Raw genomic sequence first — 18671 nt, forward strand, 5'->3', positions numbered from 1 at the left:
AGGGAGCGATACTCTTAATTAAGAAGAAAGAACATTCCAATGAGAACCATCAGAAAGTGCCTTGTCACATCTGTGTGAAGCTCAGCTCATCTGACTAGGTTTTAGGGAGAATTAGCCAACAATCAATTTCCGTATAGATTAGTCTGCCAGATGTGACTATTAAAGGCTTAAATAAGCCAGTACTTCACCACCAGTCTTGTTGTCTGAGCAAACAAACAGAGAATATATCATCAAATTCTCAAATTGTACAAGGGGTGAGCAAAAAAACATTTCTGCTTTACTGATGATGAAAATATTTAATTGTTGCAGTTCTTCTCAATTATACTTTATTGTCCTACCCCCAATATCCCCTGTTAGCTGGAACAAACTGTAGGCAGCCTGCTAGCAGTTATATCAAATATAACTAATCGTGTTTCACTTTGGTTTCAAGCACCAGAGCCTCTGAGCGCAACAACGTTTCCCAGCTGAGTTCACCTCACTTCTGTCAGAAACAGCCTGTAGAGGTAGAAAACCAGCCTTCAGGTGCACCATGGTTACAGTTAAAGCTCCACTGCACAGGAAAGTTCCTGACAACTTACAATAGTTCACAATCAGAAAAAAGCAGGTAAATATCCTGAAAAACTAACTTTTGGTTTCCTGCACATCCCGTTTAGTTTAGACCTTTTCTCACAGTGGCGTCAGACCAAAATCCACCTGGGTGCGATGGCAAAAATAAACTGAATAAAAGCAGCAGAGCTGGCAACACCAACAGAAAGTGGTCAATTAAACAGCATTTTATTGATGCCACTCATAACTGACACTAGTGCAGCTTTGCTTTCTGCAGCTTATATTAGTCCCCATAAAAATATAAACAATGTTATTGTTGAACCAAATCATCAGTGGACGTGAACGTGGGAGTTTCTTTTGACGTGACAGCATCATATGAAAAGGTCGGATGTGAAACATTAAATAGAACATTGTATTTAGCACATTTCATTTGTGGTTGACACATGTTCCCCAAAGTCTGGACATAGTGACAGTATCAGCATCTGCACCTGCAGGGACTGAGGATGGCCAAGACCGCAGGACAAACACATTCCAGGAGCACACGGGGTGAGACAGGACCAAATGTGAGACACAAACCCTGCAGCAGCCACGGCTATAGAGTCATACACACTATTGCTAAATGAATGGAAATGGGTTTGTTATCGGACAGACAATAACATTGTGATGATATGACGTCTTCCATTGAAATAGGGTGGGAACACGTCCGTACAGTGTTCTTCAAAGTCTTTTAAAATAAAAAGGAACCTACAATACAGATCTTTGAGGTATGGCCTGTTCGGCAAGTCTTTGATTCCAAATATATATTGTGCAATTTTGACAAAATCATTTATCTCTGGCTCACTAACCGGTACCACTGACTGGAAACAGTCGTCGCTCTTATATCTGGTGCGTTTGAGCGCCGCTTTCAGTCTGTGGTTGACGACAGCAGGTCCAAGCTTTATAACGCTGGCGTCCGAGGTAAACGGGGGTGGGGAGGGACATACCAGCTGAAACTAACAAGCAGGCGTTTGTCATTGGCGACAACATGGACTTGCTTGAACTGACATGTCTGAAAGAAGTCTGGTTTTCAGCTCCGCTTCAGTTACAGTCACTCACTCTGAGGATATACCAGGCTTCCTGTAGCTTCCCCAATATGGGAAAGTTCCACTCGCTGCTGGGACAAACCTCGCTCATTCCCTTCATGCGACACCCCACGCATTGGAGTGTCTAGTCCCAGCCTGCTCCAGGTTCGTACTCAAACAGCGGGGACCTTCAGTTGAAACCGAGCCCGGTGCCTTTGGGTCTCTGCGTGGCCCTGATGGGCTCGGTGATGCCCCTTCCCTCTGGACCCAGACCCATCCCTGGGCTCCAGCCCATGCTCTGCAGCATGCGGTTCCCCATGTTGGTGTCAGGGATGGGCAGCGCGTTCTCCCCAACCACTCCTGAGAAATAGAGGTCATATGTTGAGTGAGGCACAACTTCACAACAAGCACAATTTCTCTAAATTTGACTTTATATAACATTTTAGGACTAACAAGAGTAGACAAAACACAGCTCAGGAAGGGAGAAATAATCACATTTCTAATGCACGGTCACAAAGGTGAAGAGGAGAAACTGTTTGATATCTGTGCATTTGAAGGAACAAGGTTAACAGACCTTTAAAAAGGCTAATTGGAAGCTAAAGGACTAAAAAAATCCCATCATGCACGACCACATCTTAATTAACTGCATTTATGATTTTTCTTCTTGTTTCACATTTGTGATCGTGTCCACTGTCTGGTACACGTCTGACTGCGGCCAGGGACACTCCATTCAAACTGTTAAGCTCCTCTGAAGACGATACATCTAAGTAATGTAATCACATAATCCACTTAGCCACATTTCCAGTCGCGAGGCAAATACATCCAATGAGGGAAAGTACAGCCACATTTGTCTCGCACCGGCCGTGGTCACCGTGTCTTCACTTTTCCTGGAAGTTGTGCGGCGCAGTCAGACGCAGAAGCCTTTTAATCCAGCCCTTATCTGCATGCAGAGCAGGTAAGAGCCTGTGCATTTACAAATGCGATTGTTGAGTCACAGGTGGGTCACGGCAGACTATGAGCATGCGGGTTTGGAACCTGCTGTTCCCAAACCCCTGGATTGAGGATCAGCATGTTTCATGTGTGCAGCCTCTCAGCTGCTGCATAGTTTATAGGCCAAAATGTCATTGGTGAGGTCCACCATCCTACAGAGTTACAACATCAAGGCATAGATCATGGTAGAAAAGGGACACGGTTTTAGAATAATTTTCTTCCAGTGGGACTTAGCCTTAGCATTAGGCTTTGCCACCTCACCCTTCATATGAAGAAGCATCAACTGGCCCAGAGGTAAAAAGAGTGATTTGTGGGGAGGGAGGGTGATCCATAAGTGTAACTGGCTAAGAGCTTATCCAGTATCTGTGCTCTGAGAGCATGACTTGAGTTGACGTTTGTCCAACAAAGCTTAGGAGAAAATGGGGTTAGAGGCTAAAGGAGGCTTTAATAATGGAGGAGGAGGAGATTGGATGGAATAAGAGACTTGGTTCTCTGACTTAACCCTTTTAAAATATGTTGTATGAGAACTTTGCTTCCTATCCCACTCCCTCAGGCAGAAGGCGAGGAGGAAAGCAGCCTGGTGAACGTACCGAGTTTGACCAAGAGAGGGACGAGCGAGAGAGACAGCCAAGAGAGGGGCAGTTGGTATTAAGCACCAGATGGTGTGTTAGGGGTGGCTGGGTGTGCGCCCAATACCTGAGGGTGCAATGGAACCGAGAGGGGCTGCTTTTCTCCTCCGCTTGACGTCCCCTGTACAAAGAGAGCCCAGGTGTCCGCTGGTCTGTCTGCAAAATCAGCCAAGCAGCACAACAATATGGCAGCATTAGTTTAATCAAAACCAGCCCTGGGAAAGCAATCTTATTTGTCTGAAGATAAAGCGCCGAGATCACAATGGCAAGTTATCTTGATTGGACTGCCGCAGAAATCAAAGCGCGCACTAAATCAAATTTACACATCACAGATGTCGATCCGTTCTCCTCACCTGCTGGCCGTTTTCACAGAACAGCTTCTCCGGTGTCCTCTGTCTGTCCGTGGGTCCCAGTGCAGCTGAAGAGACAGAGACAGAGCGAAAGTCAACTATTAGCAAGCCCCACCAATAAATCTGAGTCAAAATTCCTTCCCATTTGAGGTGGAATACAATTAGGTAAAGAAACATTGCTCACCTGTCCATGCTCCCTCCTTGAGCCCGAGCTAAACCACGGCCTGTTGGAGATACAATACTGTAATTAAGGCCCCGAATTAGTGTTCCACAGGAAGCCACCAAACTGGCATTTATCACCATTTCTTGCCGTTAAGTGAGCTTTTGGCCCTTGTCCACCAGAAAGTTTTACAAAGAAAAAGATCCTTTTAATTTGGAAGTCTAACTTTCATTTAAACCGGAAGAACTTTGCTAGAGTTTAATACATTTTATTGGTCAATCTATGTTTCAAAAAACTCGAACAAACTCTAAAGTGTATGATCAGATAACAACCAATAGCAATTTAAAAGAAAAAAAAAGAAAAACGCACTCACTCATGTGAGTCCTGGGTTTGCCTGCTCAGCCTGTCATTGAAGCCTTGGCTGGAGCTTCCCTGCAACGCTGCCTCGGACGCCTGCTGGTTTCCATGGAGACGACTCAGTCTGGCCTGGAAGCCTGTCAACCACAGCAGCAGGTTATCAGCTCCTTAACTTGAAAACTCTTAAATACAATTGCCTTAGTTCAGGGGTGCTCAAACCTGGTCCTCGAGAGCTACCGTCCTGCTGGTTTTCCAACTCTCCCGGCTGATTACCTAGATCAGGTGTGTCAGTAAGCTGCTGACTGGGTAAACACACCTGGTCAAGGTGATCAGTATTAGCTGGGGCAGGAAGTAGTGGAAAACTAGCAGGACGGTAGCTCTCGAGGACCAGGATTGAGCCCTGCCTTAGTTGGATAAGTGTAATGGGCAAGTTGGGTGTTTTTTTGAATTTGCCTTCTCTAGTTCTAGCGTTCTCTGATATATGGATGAAAATCTGGCATCTTGAACATTAGGCATATTTTAATCCCAGTATCTGCTTTATTTTTTCTGATTTGAAGTGCTCGCCTCCTACTGGTCACGACTGAGACTGCAAAAACAATGTAAAACTTAAGGGCTTAGTTTCCGGTGTGCATCAAATCCTGCATAAACATTGATTCCATACAATCAGATCCAGTGTGACTGCCTACCTCTCTGTGCTCCAGGGCTCATAAGTGGGAAGGATCCCGTGAGGATGCTGTTGAAGACTGGGTCAGCGAGGTCCAGCTCCTCTGACCCCGTCTCCCGCTCCCACCAGGGAACCACTCCTGCTATGCCGCATGCACCTCCTGGGGCTGAACCACAGCCATGCTCCCCCTCATAGAACCAGTCGCTCTGCTCATCATCACCTGGAAAAGAGACTGCAGACGTCAGGCTACAATAAATTGAATTGAAATGCTGCGTTACACTTTTACATCTTTACTTATATGGAACCAACACACCATATAAAACAAACAACAAAACAGTTTCATGCACCTTGTCTCCCTTCATCATTGGTGTAGAGGCCGCCATCGCTGCTGTTACTGACACTGCTGGTTTCACTACAGAAGAAAAAACAGTGAAAGAAACAAAGCACAATATCAAAATTAGTCACATCTCACACCCACACCCTACAAGGTATTAATTTTTAGAAACAGAGAGAAGCAAAGACAATGGGGCGCTGGTAACAGAAGACACAAAGGGAATACAAACTCAAAACACTAACCACCTGTCACTCATGTCTTCATCCGAGCCCTTTTGCTCCTCCAGCTCCATCTTATCCTTGGATCCCGCTGTTGGTGAAGAAATGGGGTCCTCACTCTCCACCACCACCCCTTCATCAGCAGCGTCTGCTCCCAGCCTGTGGGTGGCCAGCTTCCGCTTCTTTACCCTGTTCTTCCCCCCGGCTGGGCCCAGCAGGCTGCCTTCACAGAGCTCCATAGCGCCCCTGTTGTCACTTGCACCCAGCCTGTGCGGCCTGCCCCCAACACGGGCTTTGGGGACGGGTGGAGGCCCCAGCATCGTGGAGGAAGGCGGCTCCGGTTCTGCCGGCGGATCCACAGCCATGCGCTTGACTTTGCGCCGCCGCCGGAGGCTGCGAGTTCCTTCTGCGGCCCCCAGGGTGGCGAGGTCGTCGGGCCACAGCGGCCGCTTGCTCCGCGCCATGTCAGTTGTGAGAGGGGTGCGACGCTTGGGGCCGAGTTGTTCATCCGAGTCGCTGTTGTCGCGGGCGTGGCTGTTGGCGGCGGACACGCCGCCTATGCCGGCACGATAGTCCTGCAACAACAACATCGTGAGAGCGAACAAAACCACCACTTGACAGACGCGCGTCTTCGAAACGCCCGCTTTCGAAATTCCACCTCACCTTGTGCTCCTCCACGCTGGACTCGGAGCCCTCGCTCAGGTGGCCCGACTCCCACGGCGGGTGTGGGTTGTCCGAGCGCCGCTTCCGGCCCCTCCGCTTGCGAGCCTGCCGCTTCAGCAGGCAGCCCACTGCCAGGGCGTGATCCCCTCCATCCCCGAAACCACCACGGGCAGCTTGCTCCGAGCTCTCCTCCAGCGCTGATACCAGGTCATGGACCAGCTCGTCCATCGTCCGGCGAAAGTGCCTGAGATGATGAAACACGTGGTACAGTTTGTACTGGTATTGCATTAAACCACTAACAGAGTTAGCAAAACATTATGGGAGCCACTGGATTATCTACTGGGATAGGGGGCTGTAAAATGTGTGGCAATTATATGGTGCCATTAGTGAAGAACACCAAAGAGCTTAGTCATTAATAGATACAGATATCTTAGTTAGTGCTAACTAGTTTAACTGGGAGTGGGGATTAACAGGGCGAGGTTTGGTTAAGTTAGCAGTCATAGCAGTACAATCACAAAGTACAATGTTGATGTATTTTCGTCGAGCAAAGAAAAAGCCAACACCCGATTTGATAACGAGAGTACATGTCAGCACTTACGCAAATGTTACGAACTCCGCCAGACGTCAAACTAAAAGAGTCTGCGCGTTCTAACCAAATGCAACTGAAATCATATTCGACATTTTGCTTCAGCGTTAGCCCTCGTTAAAGATTATTAGCTTTAAAAGCTAGCTAAGCTAACTGGCTAGTATTAAGTAGCGCCCCACTATCACTGAAGCGATTGCCGTGATAATGTAGGTTCCGTCTTGTCTGCAGTTACAATGACTAACACGGACAAATAGAGAACAAAAGAAACACACTGATATGTCGAAACAGCTATGCTATTAGCCTGTTAGCATTGCTAGCGCTCTAGCCGGCGGATTGACGAGAGTGGAGTGGACGTGAACAATACGTTACGTCTCCGTGATTTCAAAGACCACCTACCAGCCGGTTCCCGCTTTGCCGATGGTTTTTAGATTAGCTGCGCGGAACATTAAAGCCGTAAAGTGCCAGATACCCTTAGCCAGAAACAACGGACAAACCACACTCAGACACCATCGTGACACAAAAGCTAACGATCGGCTAGCTGGATCGATATGCGACAAGAGGAGGACACCGTGAAAGCAGCAAGAGGTAGCATGCTGTCTTCAAAGACTGCAGAAAAAAATCACGATTGACATTATGAAATGATATTTGCGTATAAATAACAAATAAATAAAATAAAACCTCTATTAATATTATGAGGAATACGATGTCTATAAATTTATATGTATTTAAGAACAACTACCTTTGTGCAATGTTATATTTAAAAGTTTAAATGAAGCAAGTGAACGCAACACTATTTATTCGAATGTCACGTCTATTCGTCTGATTGACCACAAGAGGGCATTGTTGTCTTTATGTTTGTAATAAACGCCGGTTGTAACAATTTAGACCAAAGGTCACCAGTTCAAATACATCAGCTACATACTTGTGTAATATTAATTACAGTGGTCAGTCGGGGTCACTGTGAACCACTGACACTTGAACTTTGCCACATGCAACAGGTGCTCTGGTTCTGTCGCTGTGTTCAGCATCATCATGCTCAAAAAAACAAGAGAGCGAGAACAGGTGTCCCTGTCTCTGTGGTGCCGTAAGAGAAAGGTGCAAATGAAAGGAAACTGCAAGGCATGCGTTGGGAGGGGGGGGGGGGCGCCTGTGCTGAGGTCATTTGCAGTCTTACTGGTGACTGAGGACGTCAAGCTAAGGTTCTGAAAAACAATCCAACAGGTGTCCCCTCCTCGGATGCCTGAGAAGTCAGAGGGTCTAGTGGATGACCACCACTCCAGGACCGTCTCAGGTTTCTCGCTCAGGGGCCCAGGTAAATTTAGTAAGATGCAGGCCACTTGCACACGGCAGTCAGACACTTGACGTGGCCCACGGGGTGAAGACACGATGTTCTAGGCTGCAGGGGAGTTTCATAATCAGCAAAGACTCGAGATCCGCAACCCTGGGATTACGCACATTATGGAATCATGATATCGGCGGATGATGGCGAAGAGCTGGATGAGGCTGTCCAGCAGTACGCCCCTGACACAACCTGGAGCTGGGTAAATCATCTGCATGTCTACGAGACCCATCTAACGTGAAAACTTAGGCCTACTCGTTTTTACAGAGCAGAGCAATAATTCAATAATGTTATGCAATGTTATATAGTCGATCTTAACCTTTATCTCTTCACAGTTTGTAATAACGTTTTTGACAGGTCTTGTGACTCTCAGGTCACAAGATTGTTCTTGACTGTTCAAATATGTTTAGGCAACCTGTCCCCGCTGAGTCAGCTAAAAAGATGGATGACAACAGAATGACTAGTTTGTGTCAGTGTTTCTTAATTGTTCAGGCAAGTTGTGTGGAGTTAATCTAGTGTGACTCCTCCGTTTAAATTATCAAAAGTTATTACCACTATTTTGGTCTATTTGATTGTTTTTGTTGTAAAGTGAAAGTCGTCTTATTGCAGTCATGCGAAAAAGTACAATTTAAGAAATCTAGAAAACCAAAACAAGGTGAAAACATGGATGATAAGGTTGTGTGTGTGTTTTTTCTCGTAATCGGATACTGGACGACCACACTGTTCTGCTCTTCCTGGCAAAGTAACATGTTCGTAGAAACATTTGGGGGGGGGGGGCTCAGCTGTGTGGCTCATATATCCTTGGAGAATGTGGTGACACTAACATTAAGCATTAAGACTGCACGTGTAGGTTCCAGTGCCAGTTGGTACATGTCACAAGAAGAAATGATCCTTCCTAAGGGGGGTTTATATTGATATAAGAATGGTAATAATAACACATCTGCAGATCTAACGATTACACATACGTCATCTCTGCTGCCTTTCATCCTGTGTTTACCTCATCTGGCCACAGACACCGTGAGGGTTTTTAAAGCGTACACAAGATAACAACCTACACTCAATAAACTCAGTGTTTTCAGAGGTTGATTGTGAAAAACCCTGACAAAGATAAGCAATCATGCTTCGCTGGTTTAGTCGTGAGCGGCTGCTTCGCTCTTTGGAAAAAAGAATCGATCCTGCACGTGCACGCTCACAACAGCCTGGCTCCCACTACTGCACATGCACAGTGACTTTCACGTCTAACCCAGGGCGAAACGTTCTGTTAAACGTCTCTGTGAGTTTAGGACTGACGACAAACTCTGAAAACTTAAATATTTGCTTAGTCTGATTCCACAGACCCGCATAGCTCCATCAGCTGCAGCCCACGTCCACCACATCCCCCCCGGCACACTTTTACACGGGCAGAAACGGCCAGCATCGCGCGTGCTGCCACGCAGCGCTGTGATTGGCCAGAGACATCACCTCACTGCTTCACACTCACTCGATGTCTCCGTTGACGTAACGCGCTGCTTCTCGTCGTCATAGCGGCGGTGTAGTTTCCCTCAACGGTCATTAAAAAAACTCGCGAGAATACGAAGCAGTAAAATATCCATTTAAATCACACACAAATACTCATAAAAGATAATATATACGTGTCGTCCAATTTTATGCACATGGTCACGTTTAATTAACCGTAATAAAGCATGTGTTGCGTTCACTCACTCTCTACGCAAACGTTGTATGGCGCTACAAAGTTGCCGTGGCCGTAATTTTGTTGCCACTCTGGCAACTGAGACGAAGATTTAGTCAACTCAACAGCTCGACGCTGATTGGCCAGAGTTTTTTTCCCCCGTGGATGATGTCAGCAGTTAAGAGACAGCGAAAGGGAGAAAACACAGGCAGTCAAAGCAGGACACAAGACCATCGGACTTAAAAAGCCCGATTTGCGACAAGGCAGATAGATCAGCAGGAGAATAAGACTGGAGCATGGAAACGCTGGGGTTGGTGTGTTTCTGAAGGGTGTCACATGTTCACGAGCTGCTGTAAAAGGTAGGAGCCTGTCCTGATACCGTTAACAGTATCTTCCTGTTTATGAATGGACTTTATGTGCTGTGTAATGTTTATTTATTTATTGGTAATAACAGCAGAGTGTTGTAAGTCAGCTATTGTGTTTTATAACATTATAACACATTTTATAACACACAATAACATTTTGCATAAAAGTAGTAATTCATCACTCGAGTTCATTAGTGTGACAATGCTCTGTGGTACAGTATGTGTTGAGTCTGTGCAATAGTCAGCTTACAACATCTTACAGTAAGTGCTGAGTGTTTCCAGTAGGAAACCCATTAAATGGATGAGCAGACTTCTGTTAAACCCAGAGTAATGTCCTTAACAAAGGCTGGTGGAGTTGTATCACAGATGAGGAGTAAGGTGTCGCGCAGAAGAACTGCTTTTGAAACCAAGCAGTGCTGTTCCTCCTTTCTATTTTTGGATGAAGCAGTGTGTGGCAGCGTTTCACTCTGCTTTGAGCTCGCTGCTTTGCAACTCAATGCCTCTGTGGAAAAAGAAAAGTGGGATTAATAATTTAATACAGGCTCTAGAAGAGACACTTCAGCAATCAGACACGGGCACGTCTTCTTGAATTCACCCGACGCTCTAAATTTAGAACTTCCTGCTGCTCCGTAAGGGGCATTTTCCTTTGGTCACGCGTTTAAAGCGGGATATGTTGACATTGATCCAGCCCTGTCTGGCGCTGCAATCATTTTTAGGGTCACTGACGACTGAATCAAGGACAGACACAGTTGTTTAAAGCTTTACAAATGAGGGTTTGCTGTATTTGGCTGTTAGTCATTTATGTGTTAGTTGTGACAGTTTAAATTTAAATTACTTTATAATGACATCATATAACAAAAACATTCACACATAGTTACAAAAAAAACAAGCATTTCAGTGTAATGCTTGAATAGGTGACAGATATTATCAGAGTTATGCCATTCTAATGTCTCTGTTCAAGTAAACATGGGTGTGAGCAGATTAAAAAGCCAGTGACATCAGATGTTGGTCAGTGCTGTTCCAGTGTGTGTTTCACTTTTCACTTTCACTAATTAAAGATACAAAAACACAACAGCAACCCAGGGACAAAACTATCAGGACTGTGATGTTGTGTAGTTGGAGGGAAGTGTTTTGGCTCAGGCAGTGAAACACCAGAGAGGGTTTGACATCATGCTCACCAGACCACTCTGACCTCCCGACCTCTCGTGTTTGGCATAACTGTTGGACAGGATTTTCAGATCTATCAAGAACAGTAGAAGAGGCACCGGGCTGTGGTATGTAGAGGACCTGGGGGGACATACAAACGTACTCAATGGTGAACCAACCGCTCAAAGGCCACTCAGACTATTATTGGAGCATTGATATCAGCTCGATGAAGGAATGACAGCCTGAAGAAAGGCACAGCACATGCGCTTCATAAACACGTCTTCTTTTGAAGGCTGTTGAATTTAAGGCATGGCTGCGTCCAGTGTTTTGAAACCTGTTGGTCAAATTGCAAGCTAGACGCTTTGTTGATGACTCCTTCTGTCCCATCCACCCCCCCCCCCCCCCCAAACTACTGCACTACTTTCACCCTTTGCTCCGCCAGACACGTCAGACCATGAACTACGTGGGCCAGCTGGCGGGCCAGGTGTTCGTCCAGGTCAAGGAGCTGTACAGAGGCCTGAACCCTGCCACCCTCTCCGGCTGCATTGACGTCATTGTAGTGAGGCAGCCCGATGGCTCGCTGCAGTGCTCGCCGTTCCACGTTCGCTTCGGCAAGATGGGCGTCCTCCGGTCCCGAGAAAAAGTGGTAAGGACGTAGGAACAGGCCAACGAGAGCTCTTTCACATGCTTGGGGATCAAAGTTCCAGTCAGTAATGTACTCCTTCCCTTTGAGGTGGACATGGAGGTCAATGGAGAACCAGTGGACCTGCACATGAAGCTCGGGGACAACGGAGAAGCGTTCTTTGTGCAAGAAACAGAGAATGATCAGGTACAGACGAGCACAGCTGTAACTGAGAAGGGGTTGCGTCCTGTCTCCTCTGAATGTCTGGGAACCGAGGAACCCAGTGGCCCAGGAATGTTGCCTCGTTCTCGCCTCGCACATTGTTGGGGTTGTACAACATCTGTCAAGCCCCAGAAAAGGATTTCAGCAGTTTGAATAAAAACAACACAGCATTCTCCACCTTCAACCAGTAGTCGGAATAAGGCCACGTTGTGAGAAGTCTTGGCACAGTAGCCAAGAATTTCTTCCTTTCCTTTTTGGCTGAGCAGCATTCCTCTGTTCATTTACCAGCTCAGGGTTTGTGACCTATGTTAGATGCTGTGGTAGTATAGGAATGAATAAGGCAAACAGGACTGAAAAAGCGTGCTAAATCATAAGTAAGCTGTCTATATGTGGAGTCCAGCTACTCCACAAACCCGTCATAGCAGATGAAGCGGTTGCAGGCGGTACAACCTGAAGGGGTTGTGTAAAATTAATCAATCACTTTTGTAGGAGTCTGAACCAGAGTCCAGGACCAAGGACTTCAAAAACAGCCTCCTTCTTAGAAAAAGCCCACGTCCGTGTTTTCATGTCATCATATTGAATTACAGCCTAAAAAATGAAGTCACGCGTGTTGCCACACTCCCGTGTTCCTGTGCTGTCGCATGAAGAAGTGCGCAGTCGAAAGCCATAAACAAGTGGTGAACTACTGAGGCAGGGGCCCGACTCCGACAAGGGAAGTGGGTGATTTATTCTGCCCAGAGTGGTGTCAGATTCCCAGGCCCAGGAGAACGAGGGGGGGGGGGGGGGGGGGGACTGGGCTTCTGGAGGCTTTTTTCTTTCTTGGCACAGGGAAGGAAAACGTGACGAGTATTGTCTGACCACAAATCATATGGTTAAAGCTTCGGTTTTTCTCCCTCCTTCTCTCTTTTTCCACGTGTGCACACAAATACTCATTTGTACGGTCCCTGGAGAGACAGGAAGCACTTTCCTTTTCCTAGAAGGAGGGATGAGAAACGTGTTCTTACGCAGAAGTTGGGATTTTGTTTTGAATTGGCTGTTGTGTTTGGCAACGTGCTTCCTCAGCTGATTAAACAGTATGTCAGACAAAAATGTGCAAAACAACGGGTGTCTGGGAGCTTCAGAGTTATTATTACACATTAACGGGATGCAACATTTAACTTTTGCACAAAGATTAACTCAAATTAATACAGTTTCTATACCTTCTTCTTTGCTAATATCGTACTGTGTGAATTCAGAAAGTTGCTCATTGATTTGCTTTTGTCTCACAAAACAGGAAGTGGTTCCTTCATACCTGGCCACCTCTCCCATTCTGACAGATGTAGCCGCTTTAATGAGCTCCTCTCTGAAAGGAAAGAGCTCTGGGCCACCCATACAGACCGTGGGCTCCCAGGGGAGCAACGGAGAGACCGGCAGCGGGCTGATGAAGAAGAGAAGGAAGAGGAGGAGGAAGACTAGGGCAGACAGCCTGAGGAGGGAGGAGAGCGGAGACTACTCTGGGACTGAAGACATGTTTACCATAGACATCAGCTCTGATGAAGAAACGGAGATGGAAGGCAACAGGTGAGGAAGAAAGGTGGAAATAGCATGGAGGCTGGCAGCTGCCATGTACACAGTACACTGATAATACACTAACGACCATATGGAAAACACTGCATCAGCATAGTTATGTTCACTGGATGGGAACACTTTCCAGTGTAGATATAGTACAATTATTTACAGTGACTTCTTTCTTTTTTCTGACTGGAGGCATAATAAACCAGACAGTGTTTCAGCCATGAGACATGTTTTTAGTGCCAGAGCACAGCAAGTCCAGACACATTGTCTCTGTAAAAGCTGTCTTGGGAAAGAGGTGAAGGGCCGATTACACACCATTATGAAACGTGTTTCAGGTCTTCGTCTCGGGATGTCTTAAGAGAAGAGGTTGCTCCACCCAGCGGCTCTTACAAGCAGTCTGCCATCTACACCCGCTCAGATGGAGAATGGAGTCCTCTCCAGAGGTGCCCGGCTCACACGCACCTACAGTAAATGGTACCATGCAGAGAAAACACTGATCGATAATTGCTGGATGTGTCGTGTCTTTGTCCCTCAGCCCTGGAAACTCTCGACCTACTTCGCCCAAGAGTGACTCTGAGCTGATACTCAAGCCATCCGACGCAGACAGTCAGAATCCGGCCATGCACTGGGCGTGGGGAGAGCTGCCGCAGGCTGCGAAGGTGCCTGTCCACTGTGCACAGACAGCAGCTGTGTCCTGTACTACTGTACTGATCGTCCTCATTTGCTTCCAGCCACACTTCCTCCCGGACCCTCCGCCCGTTCGCACCGTATCCATCCCCGTATCCGAGAGCACGCACTTCCGAGTGATCGCTCGTGGGGCGTCCTCGGAGCCGCGTGCACCCTGTTCTGAAAAGACGCCGCTCAAGCTGCTGATGGGGGAGAGAGGCGTCGCAGGGCGAACGCCGGTCTCAGTCGGCGTGGAGTCGAACCCCGCGAGGATGGAGGAGGGTGAAGCCGCGCGTATGAGCGTCGACATGGAGGAGATGGTGCCACGTCCACTGGGGAAGACAGACTCTCCTTCCGAGAGAAAGGGTACCTTAACATTTTATTCATCCAGTTATCATAAAACTGCATTCCTAAAACCTGGAATCAAACCATTTACTGCTGCATGTGAATCTCTGCTGTCTTTACTCCACTGCAGACAAGAGGAGCCGCCATCTTGGTTCCGATGGAATTTACCTGGACGACATCACCGGCCTGGAACCTGAAGTGGCAGCCCTTTATTTCCCCAAGAGGTAAAGCACACGGCCACGGGGCCCCTCTTACTGTTGGTTAGCTGTTGGGTGACGATACACATGCCTCCGCCTGTTTAGTGACAGCGGGGCCCCAGCGAGGACCATGGCCGACCCAGGCTTGCACGGCACCAGCCTCTCCCCACAGTCACTCAGCTCTGGAGGCGACAGCGGCGTGGACAGCTTCTGCGACCACATGTCTGACCTGCCGTCCATCGCCATCTCCCTGTGTGGAGGACTCACCGACAACAGGGAGCTCACTAAAGGTATCGGATTCACCTACTGTAAGAGACACTCTCCTCCACACATGCTGTGCAAAAGCCCCGCTGACCGTGCCCACGTTTGCCCGTATGGTCCCGCAGAGGAGTTCTCGGAAAAGATCGTCTCCTACCAGCAGTTCGCAGAGAACCCCTCCATCATCGACGACCCCAACCTCGTCATAAAAATAGGCTCCAAGTAAGACATCCCCGCCGGCTGGTGTTTGTGTCGTAGCAGTAGCGTACAAACAAACACAAATACTTCATTATGCGTTTCAGGTACTACAACTGGAGCACCGCGGCGCCGCTCATGCTGGCGATGCAGGCCTTCCAGAAGCCCCTGCCAAAGGTAAGACACTGATACACAGCAACCCATACGAATGACCCACATTGGTTTGGTTCAGGGATACACTGCCCCCCTGTGACTGGGAATGGTATTGCACACTTTTAGCGGAATGTTAAACTCTGTTCTCCCTCTCTCTTTCTGTACCTCGTCACTGCCTCCTCTACTCCATCGCTTCTTACTTCAGTTTTCTTGCCTCGGTTATATTTACTCAACTTTAGAGTTTCTTCTCCATTGCCTGACTGGTGTGCTGGACTACAGATCTGTACGTCAGACGTGTCTCCATTATATTCTCAACCTCTCCTTGCAAACAATTCTCACCCATACTTGCTTTTTCCGCCAAACTATCTTCATTCCAGCTGTGGACATACTGTTACCTGTGTCTTACTCTTAATTTATGGTCTGGTTTGGCTTCAGTTTTTTTTTAGATGTATTGGATTTTTACTGTGCTGTGGCTGCTTGTGTTGTGTGCGTGTCCTCATTCAGGCTGCAGTAGAGAACATCATGAAGGAGAAGATGCCCAAGAAAGGAGGGAGGTGGTGGTTCTCTTGGAGAGGCAGAAACAGTAACTCCAAATCGGTAATTTCCCTTTGATGATCAGTTACAGTACATTTGTTTAGTGAGTAAAGTAGTTTAATGCTGTTCCCATCTAGGCGTCAGTCTCTGAGCTTGGTGCCTGTGGTTCTGCTGAGCAGGTTGGAGATATCTCAAACAGGTAAAAGAAATACAAATGATGTCATCATTAGATTTACCATGCGATTACTCTTCTGTTAACTATAACTATGTGTGAAAACAGGCATAAAGAAGAGTCTTCGTCAAGTGATGAAGACCAGAGAACAGCCAACCAGACGGTCCAGTCAGAGCCGACATCAGGAGGCGTGTCCTATAAGAAAACTCTCCGACTCACCTCCGAGCAGCTGGTGAGGAGTTTGGCCTTAATACTCCGCCCGCTTAGAACGTTCTAAAATAATTCTTACCTTCATTACTTCTCGCCGCCGTGCAGATGTCGCTCCAGCTGCACGACGGGCCCAACGACGTCATCTTCAGCGTGACTACGCAGTACCAGGGAACCTGTCGCTGCCAGGGGACCATCTACCTCTGGAACTGGGACGACAAGATAATAATCTCTGACATAGACGGAACCATCACCAGGTGAGAGCCATGTGTAAATGATGCTACGTTACATCATATTTTTATTTTTATTTTATTCTACTCACACGTCCTTCGATAATGCACACATCTCCAGATCGGACACGCTGGGTCACATTCTGCCAACGCTGGGGAAAGACTGGACCCACCAAGGCATTGCTCAACTCTACCACAAAGTCAGCCAGTACGTTCACCACCACCTTATGAACACGCTATAAGTTTCTGTTCATATTTGACACTCATTCCTTTTCTGGCTCCCTCAGAAATGGCTACAAGTTCCTGTACTGCTCTGCTCGGGCCATCGGCATGGCCGACATGACCCGGGGGTACCTCAACTGGGTCAACGAGAGAGGCACCATGCTGCCTATGGGCCCCGTCCTGCTCAGCCCGAGCAGCCTCTTCTCAGCTCTGCACAGGTCTGTCATACACTCAAACACAGCATTGTTGGGTGCTGATGCAGTAGTTGACCCACCGTGTGGTGTGATGTGATGTAATGTGTGTCTTTGACAACAGGGAGGTGATTGAAAAGAAACCAGAGAAGTTCAAGGTGGAGTGTCTCACTGATATCAAGAACCTCTTTTACCCCAATACACAGCCTTTCTACGCAGCATTTGGCAACAGACCGACGGTACACACACACACACACACACACACACACACACACACACACACACACACACACACACACACACACACACACACACACACACACACACACACACACACTATATTATGTCATAATCTCATATGTCTAACTTTTCAAAGGTCTGAAAAACATTTAACAACTAACATTTCTCTTTTATACTGTAGGATGTTTATTCCTATAAAGAAGTAGGAGTCCCACTGAACAGGATTTTCACAGTTAATCCTAAAGGTGAACTGGTGCAGGAACATGCCAAGACCAACATCTCATCGTAAGTCCTGTGTCCGGTTCATCGGTTCTGATGCGTGGGGGGGGGGGGGGGGTTCTAACCGTGTTGACACAGCTGACGCTTGTTTTTATTTCTCTCCCGCCTTCAGCTACGTTCGTCTGTGTGAAATAGTGGACCACGTGTTCCCCCTCATGATGCGAGCCTCCTCCTCAGACTTCCCATGCTCAGACACCTACAGCCACTTCACGTACTGGAGGGAGCAGCTCCCCCACGTGGAGCAGCAGGGAACTACACCCCCACACACTCCCAGCCCCCGCAGCTGACAGCCTGTGGCCGTGTAGCAGGCGCAGCACTGACTGTATGTGGTACACGTGTGATGTGATATTGTTTTATAGGATATGTCATGAGTCTGAATCTGGTGTGAAATATACACAAGACGTTTGTTGGCGCACTTTTATCAAACATTGCACTAGACGTATGTATATGAGAAATTCTAGTAATTTATTTAGGCAGCTTAGCATCTTTGGTTTTCTGGAATGACTATTTTAGTAAAAAAAAAATTGTTATTACCACATGTGTATCACACCATATATCTATGGTCTGTGTTGAGAAGTGCTCACACTCACACATGTACTTACATTTGTGCCAAATTTATTTTCTTACTCTGAACTTTTATAATCGAAGCAGGTATAGATTGTTACTCAGCACGGAAATGCAAACAATTGCATGCAGTCTATTCTTATTTTAAAGTACAGTATAAATAAACTACATGTATGGATTTTTGTGTGTGAAAGAAATCAGTCAAGTCAGTATTTATTAGTATTTCAAATAGTATTACAGAGTTACAGAGAGTGTCTGCTTGACGGCTGCAGTGAGATGTATTTGAAATCATACACCTAGCTGGTCTTCCAGTGTCTGAGCCTGGTTTCCTGAATGAAGCTTTATGCATTTGATTCCTTTGTAGGTCAAAGCTAAACGACACTATGACAATCGTTTTCAAGCGAGGGCAGTAGAGACAGTATTAGTGAACACGTTACAGATTAACATGAGGTCAATAATGTGATCATCTACTCAATGTATGAGTGAACGGTGTGAAGGGTGTGTCTGTACCTGTTCAGGGATTTATGTGTATGAGGCTGAAACACTGTTATTCTTTCCAAGAAAGAGTTTAACACAATCTTAAAAGTGTTTTTGTTTTGGCTTGACTGTTATAAAATGCTCCTTCACTCCCTTTGTTCTTTCTGTTGATCAGTTCAAGGGTTAAATTGTGTAATGAGTCAATAAAAGGTGCTTTGGGAAAACAGTGTGTGTTTATGCTTGTGTTATCTGCCAGTGTTCCTTTT

General features: G+C 46.8%; 2 protein-coding genes across 5 annotated transcripts; one reads left to right on the plus strand and one right to left on the minus strand.

The window, feature by feature from the left end:
• Positions 1 to 752: 752 nt before the first annotated feature.
• Positions 753 to 7156, minus strand: gpatch2 (G patch domain containing 2). Of its 3 annotated transcripts, none has more exons than XM_029141534.3 (10): positions 6955 to 7156; positions 5973 to 6216; positions 5334 to 5884; positions 5105 to 5169; positions 4780 to 4977; positions 4110 to 4230; positions 3761 to 3800; positions 3580 to 3644; positions 3294 to 3382; positions 753 to 1967 (listed from the first exon to the last, which is right to left on the minus strand). In XM_029141534.3, the coding sequence occupies exons 1-10, from the start codon at positions 7002 to 7004 to the stop codon at positions 1798 to 1800; spliced, it is 1593 nt and encodes a 530-aa protein (XP_028997367.1). In that variant the 5' UTR covers positions 7005 to 7156; the 3' UTR covers positions 753 to 1797. The 3 variants fall into 3 exon arrangements, with proteins under 3 accessions (XP_028997367.1, XP_028997368.1, XP_040925510.1); XM_029141535.3 differs by having other exon boundaries at positions 5337 to 5884; positions 6955 to 7155; XM_041069576.2 differs by lacking the exon at positions 6955 to 7156 and adding an exon at positions 6571 to 6911.
• Positions 7157 to 7826: 670 nt separating this feature from the next.
• Positions 7827 to 18632, plus strand: lpin1b (lipin 1b). 2 transcript variants are annotated; one of them, XM_029140262.3, is made up of 20 exons: positions 7827 to 8099; positions 11520 to 11723; positions 11811 to 11906; positions 13195 to 13481; positions 13811 to 13918; positions 14011 to 14134; positions 14207 to 14507; positions 14617 to 14710; positions 14789 to 14973; positions 15070 to 15163; positions 15244 to 15313; positions 15794 to 15886; positions 15961 to 16022; positions 16104 to 16227; positions 16311 to 16459; positions 16554 to 16640; positions 16720 to 16872; positions 16970 to 17084; positions 17267 to 17370; positions 17477 to 18632. In XM_029140262.3, the coding sequence occupies exons 1-20, from the start codon at positions 8025 to 8027 to the stop codon at positions 17649 to 17651; spliced, it is 2700 nt and encodes an 899-aa protein (XP_028996095.1). In that variant the 5' UTR covers positions 7827 to 8024; the 3' UTR covers positions 17652 to 18632. The 2 variants fall into 2 exon arrangements, with proteins under 2 accessions (XP_028996095.1, XP_028996097.1); XM_029140264.3 differs by lacking the exon at positions 7827 to 8099 and adding an exon at positions 9743 to 9925.
• Positions 18633 to 18671: the final 39 nt, after the last annotated feature.

The sequence above is a fragment of the Betta splendens genome, chromosome 24 (genome assembly GCF_900634795.4).
Source record: "Betta splendens chromosome 24, fBetSpl5.4, whole genome shotgun sequence".
Classification (NCBI taxonomy): domain Eukaryota; kingdom Metazoa; phylum Chordata; class Actinopteri; order Anabantiformes; family Osphronemidae; genus Betta; species Betta splendens.